This window comes from Talpa occidentalis, unplaced genomic scaffold (assembly GCF_014898055.3).
Source record: "Talpa occidentalis isolate TD23 unplaced genomic scaffold, MPIMG_talOcc4v2.1 talOcc4.4, whole genome shotgun sequence".
Lineage (NCBI taxonomy): Eukaryota > Metazoa > Chordata > Mammalia > Eulipotyphla > Talpidae > Talpa > Talpa occidentalis.
In genome coordinates, this window is record NW_023604295.1 from 60,596,389 (window position 1) to 60,605,219 (window position 8,831).

Below are 8,831 nucleotides of genomic sequence, written 5' to 3' on the forward strand. Positions count from 1 at the left end.
GTGGGGAACAGAACAGGCAGGGTGACTGAAATACACTGCTGAGGGGAGCAGCAGGTGAGTCAGGAGAGGTCTGCTACGCCATGTGGGTTGCTCCCTGGCCAGCCTGAGGGATGATCGAACTCTTGCTGCTAAGGCTGCAGGACAGCTTCTTAGTGCTGAGTCTTAATCCCTTGGCCACCAGAGAGGCCCCTGCTGAGCAATCTTAACCCCTTGTTCTTACCCACTATGCTATTGTATCAGTGTATCTCAAGCAGTTGAAGTATTAATACATTGCTACTTAGTAGTGTCTAAACACTTCTCAGTTCTAAGAATATACATTACTTCGTCAATACATTTCCTGATTTGAATTTATCTTAGGAATCCCTTCCTTTTCCACTGCACTTCTTTTTTTTTTTTTTTTTTTAGAGATTTATTTATTCAAGCACTGGGTACAGTCAGAAGCGCGGGAGGGTGAGAGAATTCACCAGAGCCAGAGCAGGGAGCAGAGCACGCAGAAGGACCGAAGTACACTGCTGAGGGGAGCAGCGGGCGGCAGGAGAGGTCTGCACACCATGCGGGACCCTCCTCCGGTGGCCAGGGAGCAGTTGGGGATCGAACCGGCGCTGTAGAGGTTGCGGGCAGCTTCGCAACCCAGCGCTCAACGCTGCGCCACCGGGGAGGCCCCTGCACTTCTTATTAGAGAGCCTAATTTAAAAACTGAAACCTTAAAGTCAGGCTTTTAAAAAATTTTATTTTATTTATGCATACAAGAATGGGGTGCAGACCAGAGGTGTGGGGGTGAGAGTGATACCGGAATTGTCAGGCCTAGTCTCCCAGCCAGGAACAGATCCCAGACTGCAGAGGCAGTGCTGAGACCCAGCCACTAGACCACCACGGGTTGGTGTCTCACGAAGCCGCAGCAGGAACTTCGCAGACTCTCAGGCAAGCGAGAAGAGGCAGGTTTGTTTAGAGAAAGAAAAAGTTTATTGAGGAGAAAAAGAACAGAAATAAAGTGGGACTGCCAGGCCAGGAAACCAGGCCTGGGAGGGGCAAGTAAACCAAAGTGGAGTCGTGTCTCAGGGAATATATACCTTCTTTCCCTAATTATTGTAAAGCTCCTCCAGTCTCTTTGTGATTGGATAGTTCTCTGCTGTTTCACTTAATTTGTTACTGAGTGGGGGATCTTCACATTCCTTATCTAACAGGTTTGTCTTTCCCCATTTGTTACTTCTTTATCTTTATGGCCCAGTCCTCTGGATGAGCATCCTGCATTGAAGCTAAACAGCTGCCCTTCTAATTTGTCCATAAATTAAACCACTCTCCATTTCTCCAATCTCTGCCTCCCTTTACCACCTGAAGGAAACCAAGGCCAGCATTAACAATGTTGTCCTTGGTCCTGGGATGTTTGTTTTTCCAGGTAGAATTAGTTACATTCCTCTTGCTGCCCTTATCTCTGAAGCCTTCCTCAATTCTCCGAGGTCCCCTCCTGTAGTGTCCCTAAAACTGCCTAATTACCCTAACTTACCCTGTGTCTCAAGAGGATTCACCAGTGACAGAGTAAAGAGCAGAACAGGCGTATGTACAAAATAGACTCTGGAGGGGAGAAGGGGGTGAGATAGGTCAACTTGCCACTTGGGTCAGCTCCCTGTCAGTGATTGAACTCATGCAGCAGAGGCTGGCAATAGCTTGATAGCGCTGAGACTTAACCCCTATGCCACCAAGAGGCCCCCTTAAGCTCAAACTTAAAGGCTGAATTATCTTGTGTAAATTTTCCTTATCTATAAAAAAAATGGTGTTAATGACATTACCTGTAACTAGTGCATGTAAATGGCCTACCATTTGGCAGACTAGGTATAGTATTGTGTAAACAGATTACGTCCAGCTTTAAGAAATGTACTGGGTAGCATATATCATGCTAATTTTCAATTCAGAAAGTAAGTAGAAATAGTTGGCCAAACATCGCTTTACTGTTTTCAAGGAGACTCATTAGGTGCAAGTGGCAGAAACCCAACTCAAACTGGCTTAGGCAAAAAAGTGAATTTATTAGAGGGATATCAGGGCATTACATGAGATTTGAACAACCATTCAAGATAAAGGCAAATCTATATATATATAGCTGGAAGCAGAGGTAACAGTTCAGAAATTAGTCTGTTTTTAAGCTTCACTCTTTTCTACAGTATCCAGTTTTCCACCCAATTTCCATAATATAGTCAACTCCCATGACATGTCAAGGGATGGCTTAATTTTCTGCTTATCCAAGATTCAGTTGAACAATATACCTTAGTACCAGTGTCATACCCAGCGCTGTACCAAATGTTACTTAACAAGTGAACAACTGCCTTAAGTTTAGAAATCTTTTCTATATCAATTTTTTTAAAAATTTATTTTTATAGAGGCATGTTTTATTTATTTGTTTGTTTTGTTTATACATGCACTGGGTACAGTCAGAAGCATGGAAGGGTGAGAGAATTCACCAGAGCCAGAGCGGGGAGCAGAGCAGACAGAAGGACCGAAGTACACTGCTGGGGGGAGCAGCGGGCGGCAAGAGAGGTCTGCACGCCATGTGGGACCCTCCTCCGGTGGCTGGGGTGCAGCCGGGGATCGAACCGGCGCCGCAGAGGCCGCGGGTGGCTTCGCAACCCAGCGCTCAACCGCTGCGCCACCGGGGAGGCCCTCTATATCAATTTTTATGAAAGGGTACCTTGACATGGCTCAAGAACATTTAAGAAGGAAAATGGAATCTGATACTCAAAGTATTTATTTAAAAAAGTCAAACTGGGCCTCTCTGGTGGCACAAGGGGTTAAAGCACAGCACTGTGAAGCTATCCACAGCCTCTGCCAGACACAGCGCTACCCACATGGTGCAGCAGACCTCTCCTGTCTCACCGGTTACTCCTCAGCAGTGTTATTTCAGTCCGTCTGCCTGTTCTGTTCCCCACTCTGCCTCTGGTGAATCCTCTCACCCTTCGTACCTCTGGCCTGTACCCCTCTCGTATGCATAAATAAATCTTTTTAAAAAAATTGAAAAAAGTCAAACCAGTGAACCAGTGGTATCATTGTTTTATTGGGCTCAACAAACTTGGATAATTCCTTTTACTAAGATTAAAGTTTCTTCTTATAACAAAGTAGATTTCCATTGTTTTACAGATACTTCATTGGGAAAAGAAATATTTGAGTTAGTTTACAAAAACTACCTTTAAAAGAAAGAGCAAATGAATTCCATCTGGAAAGAAATAGACTAATGAACTGTTTTTTCAATCTGTTAAGCTATCAAATACTCTCATTCAATCCACCTCTCTTTGCGTCTGTTTAAAGAACGTTTTGGAAATGAACTGAGTGTCTTTGACTTCTTCAATCTGTTGACAAATTCATAAGAATGCTGAGAAACTTCCATATAACCAGTATGTTTTCTCTTAGGAACAAACTTCAGAGCCTCTTCCCAACTACCAGTGTTTTTCAGACACAACAAAATACGTATCATTTGATCTAAGGTGAGATTTTTGGTGCCAGTGTCCCACTGTAAATATTTATCTAATGGAAGGCATTGTGTTGCCAGCTTTAGTCGTTTTGCCTTGGCTAGGGATGCTCCTGGGTGCATATGCTTATCAACAAAAGATCCTACTATATAAATTTTGTCATGCTTGAAAGAAGTCATAACATTGGGAGAATCTGCAGTTAAATATATAATACTGTCTTTTGGAAATATATCCACATAAGACTTTTCTGTTGCTGTTAAAAGTAATTTGTTCCATTTTTCTCCATAACGTTTAACTAACTCTCTATGATAAGAACCATCTATTTTAAGATTGCAGAAATAAATATGGAAAGGATCAACATTTCTTCTATTCCATCCTTCACTCTCTAAAAGTTGGGAAACTGTATACTGCATTTCTTTAGGGTTCATATAATCATCATAAGCCATGTCAAAAACCAAAGGTTGTCCAAACTGCATGGCCTGAGCACCCTTCCAGCCCATGGCAATGTCCATATTCCTATCCCAGAGTCGTAGAAATAGAAAGTCTTTTTTATCTTCCGTAGTGCTTTCTGGTAGCCTGTCTTTTTTTGCTTTTTCATTTGCTTCTGCTTTCATTTGCTTTTTTATTTGCTTAGCTTTTTTCACTTTTTCCTTCACATATAAATATTTTAAATATTTTTTTTTTGATGATTTAGAAACACATTCCATAACAGTTTTGAGCTCTTCTTCACTGATGCATTCTGGTACTTCTCTGCCAAGCAATCGCCACATCTCAATTAATTCCCTGGTGGCAGCTAGTGGATCTTCATCCTTGCTACTCGAAACTGTTGAAACATCTTCTTGAACACTAGACTTCATTGTAATTTTCCACCTATCCAATTCCAGCTGCTCAGGAGGTGATGTGTTTTCCTTATTAGGAGAGGACACATTTGGTATTTTGGAAGTCAGACATCTCTGCAAAATTGTTGAATGTGAAATCCTTTTCTTGCCATGAAGGGTAAGTGGCACCAAAAACCTGGCAAAAGGTCTTAAAAAGGTGATACTAACACTCATTTTGAGGAAAACAGGCATGTAAGAAATCCCTATAAAAGAAAATATAATAAAAGTTAAAGATTTTAAAAACCTCTCAACTGTGTAGTATAAATTTAAGACCTCAAAATGCAATCAATTTCTGAAACAAAATGAAATGTCAGTACAACCTTACGAGGCAAAAAGTTTAAAATTTACTTGGGTTCTTATTTTAGACATGAATTTAGATCCTTTTTAGATTTGTATCTAGGGGACTATAAGATCAAAGTTATGTATCACTCATGTAGCTGAGGACATGATCCTGTATTCTATACTAAGTATATATACTGTATGCTATACCAAGCCTAGCTACAAACACAAATACAAGATCCTTCACATAGGGCCTCCCTGGTGGCATAGGGGTTGAAAACAGCGTTACCTGCTACTGCCAGCCACTGCAGCAGGAGTCGGATCCCAGGCCAGGGAGCTAACCCACAAGGTGCAGCAAATCTCTCCTGTCTCGCCTGCTGCTCCCCTTGGCAGTCTGTTTCAGTAGATCTGTTCTGCTCCCCACTCTGTCTCTGGTGAATCCTTTTACCCCCTACCCCCCCAACACCTCTGGATTACACCCCAGTTCTTGTGTGCATAAATAAATCTTTAAAAAAAAAAAAAAAGACCCTTGGGCCTCCCTGGTGGCGCAGGGGGTTGAGACGCAACCTATGGGGCTGTCCACAGACGCCGGGGCGCTGGTTCAATCTCCGGCCAGCCAGGGAGCATCCCACATGGCGCAGCAGACCTCTCCTGACTCACCTGCTGCTCCCCTCAGCAGTGTATTTCAGTCGATCTGCCTGTTCTGTTCCCCGTTCTGTCTCTGGTGAATCCTCTCATCCCCCGCATCTCTGGCCTGTACCCCGGTTCTTGTGTACATGAATAAATAAATCTTTCTTTAAGAAAAAAAAAAAAACCCTTCCCATAAACAACACATGAAGACAAATGGCAGAAAAGTTAACAGAAGATGGTAACTAGTAAAAACTACTTAGCAGCTGCTGTACTAATCCTCACAAAACAAATATAAAGATCAGCTGCTTTAAAAACAATCAAATAATTCTTGAGTTTAGATTTTATTTTGTAGCTAATGTTTCTGACAAACAAAAATGTCCAAAATTAGGGCAAGCAAATGTAAAGCTCCACAATTTTATCCTAAAGGTCTGAATGCCCACAAAACGATGATGCTTAAAGATTTGAAAATATGCCAGATGTGAAACATGAAAGGGAACTCAGCGTTTTAGCAAATAAAATACTTTAAAAGAAAAATTCCTATTTCCCTTGTTTTCATTTAATGACTACACGTCTTTGGGTCTTTTACCTGTCTGAATTGTGCACTGTTACTCAGATGCACTGTCCCCTCTTAAACTGTATGTCTCTGAGTTCTGTCCTTAGTTCTATTTTCTAAACATTGAAGATTGTATTAATGGTTTCAATCACCATGTATTAGAAAATACCTCAAATGCAACTGACTGAAATAGTCTTTCTCCTTTCTCTTCCCAACCTGCTTCTCTTTCTGGCATTTAAGGTGGAACACTGCTAGCCATACAGTTGATCAAGACAGAAATTGGAAGTCATTTTATTACTGTCCCCTCTCACTCAATCATATCTAATCCATTTGCATTATGCTCATTTTACATTCTGAGTGCTTCTCGAACTCATTCACTTCTCTTCAATCAGATTGTCTTTATTGTATCTACCAGTCTCCCAATTTACTCTAAGCCACCTGGAACAAGTATAAACCTGGCAAAAGTAATCCTATCATTCCCAATGTGTATTTCAATGCCCATTGCTACCGGCTTAAAAGTTCAAACTCATCAAAAGGGCCTATAAAATCTGTCATGAAATCAACCTCAGCTTACCTCTTCTACTACACTTCTAGCTGTCTTTCATTTCATATGTTAGACCAAGTATTCTTCCTATTAGTTTTTATAGCATCCTCTACCTCCCTCCTATAGTACTTTTAAGACTGTATTGTAATTGCCTGCTTGCTTATTTGTCCTTGCGCCGCTGGGTAGCAATCAGGACAAGAACTGTGTTTATTTTGTTAACATTGAACTCAATGCCTGGCACTTATATGGCGCACAGTAATCAGTCAAGTAGTCTTCGAATGCTTCGCACATTTAAAACATGTTCATCCGCTTTTTTTTTTATTTTTATATTCCCCATACAACTGCAACCCCGATTTTGACCCCAATCCCCCCCTCCCCCCCAAGAGTGTCTCTGGTTCAGTTGTTCGTTGATTTTGATTTTTTTCTTTCTTATAGTTATTCTTTTTCCTGGATGTTTAAAATTGTTCTTTTTAAAGAACAATTTACTGTCGACTCCTTGGGTGCCCTCTGCCTCAAAACCTTGATTTCACAAAGGTCTTTGAGTTGTGTCTTTGCAACTGGTAAAGAGGTTTAGGCTATTATAGAAATGCAAGCTCCAAATTTTAAAAAGCGACCAAAGATACAATTCTGAAAACACTACTCGTTACTCATTGTTTATTAAATCCCTGGGCTTCCTCTTATCTATGAGCCCTCTTGGCGCACGTGCTCCACTAAGTGTGTCTCAAGAAGTCTCCCCAGTTTTCCTAGCTCAGCACACACAATGAGAGATGACAAAAAAAACCCATGCTCATACCGGGCGTGCTGACCGTGGGTCCCGCGGGTGTTCCCGCCGCACGAATCCCGAAAGGACGCGACACCCTGCTGTGAATTGCAGCCCGGCATTTACGCCGCACCACGCAGGCAGCAGCCCTACGAGTCCGCACAGAGACCGTCACTAACGTGTGATCCGAAGCCGGAAATCCCGCCTCCCCGCCGGCGCTGCAATGTGACGTCAATCCACGAAGGGCCGCCTTCCTGCCAATAAAGCATCTCTGTGGCTGAGATAGGTCGGTGGGCTGCTCAGCTGTCACTGAACTAGTGACCTAGTTACGGGTTTCTTTGGTTCTTGTTTGTTTCCCCATTATTAAAAAAGAAACTCTAAGCTTCTTAACCTGTTCTCTTCATGGCTAACGTATTTATAAGCATTTACTCACGTGGTGGTACAATAAAATGCGCATTGATAAGTGTCACCCAGCTTGAAACTCCTAGTATTTAGTAACATTTTTTTGATCAGTTAATCACCTGTACATGCAACATGGTAAGCAACATGTTGCTCATTCCTCTTGCCTCATTTGGAAAGTTTAAATGTGAAAGTGACGTTAAGGCATATACTGCAAATTGAAGGTCTTTGGGTCAAAATCGAGTCTGCAGGTATTTAGGCAGCACAGACAGTCTTCACGTGTTTAGTTGTCATTGTTAAAACAAGGTACATTTTTTATTCATTAGGGAAAGGACAGTTTTTTCAAGGAATGGTGCTGAACAAAATTGGACCCGTAAGCTAAGAACACAAATAAAAATTAACTCAGGATAAAACAAAGACCAGGTGAAAACTATAAAAGGAAGGAAACATGGACAAAACTATAAAAGGAAGGAAACATGGACAAAACTTCATGACTTTGAATCTGGAATTGACTAAAAGCATAGGCAACAAAAATTGGACTTATACAAGACTTTAAAACTTCTGTGCAACAAAGGACACTGTAATGGTAAAAAGGTAAAAAACCGATAAAATGGGGGAAATATTTACAAATCACATATATAGAGATTAATATCCAGACTATATAAAGAATTCCTACAACACAACAACAAAAATCAAATAATCTAATTCAAAAGTAAAGAACTTGAATAGACTTTTCCCCAAAGATATACAAATGGTCAATAAGCACCCAAAAAATGTTCAATATAACTAGTCAGTAGAGCAATGTAAATCAAAACTATGAGATGCTTCCTTTATACTCATTGATGACTATTTTTAAAAAAGCAGACATGAACTAACAAAAAAGTGGAGAAATAAAAACACTTGTGCATTGCTGGTTGGAATGCAAAATGGGATCGCTGCTATCAAAAATAGTTTAGGGGTTCTTTGAAAAGTTAACCATAAAATTACCTTATGATCCAGCCATTCCACTTGTAGGTATATATTCAAAAGAATTAGAATCAGGGACACAAAAGATACTTGTAATCTACAGTTCATTTTAGCTTTATTGACAATAGTCAAAAGTAGAAGTAATCCAAATGCCCACCAAAAGAAAGTAGTATGTATACACAATGAAATATTATTCAGTCATAAAAAGGAATGAAGTCCTGATACATACCACAACATGAATTTTAGAGGCATTACCCTAAGTGAAACAATCAGATATAAAAGGATAAATGATGCATTGTTTCTACTTATAACCTAAAACAGTCAAGTTGTAGACACAGAAAGTAGGCAGTGATTACTGGGACCTGGG

At 40.8% G+C, this 8,831-nt stretch overlaps 1 protein-coding gene across 1 annotated transcript; it reads right to left on the reverse strand.

Moving 5' to 3' along the window:
* Positions 1–823: 823 nt before the first annotated feature.
* TRMT10C (tRNA methyltransferase 10C, mitochondrial RNase P subunit) lies at positions 824–7,280 on the reverse strand. The gene is made up of 2 exons (XM_037524600.2): positions 7,133–7,280; positions 824–4,536 (listed from the first exon to the last, which is right to left on the reverse strand). Exon 2 carries the CDS (start codon positions 4,523–4,525, stop codon positions 3,260–3,262), a length of 1,266 nt encoding a protein of 421 aa, XP_037380497.1. The 5' UTR covers positions 4,526–4,536; positions 7,133–7,280; the 3' UTR covers positions 824–3,259.
* Positions 7,281–8,831: the final 1,551 nt, after the last annotated feature.

Coding starts and splice junctions, on each gene's coding strand:
- TRMT10C (XM_037524600.2), bottom strand. CDS start 4,525: ATGCCTGTTTTCCTCAAAATGAGTGTTAGTATCACCTTTTTAAGACCT.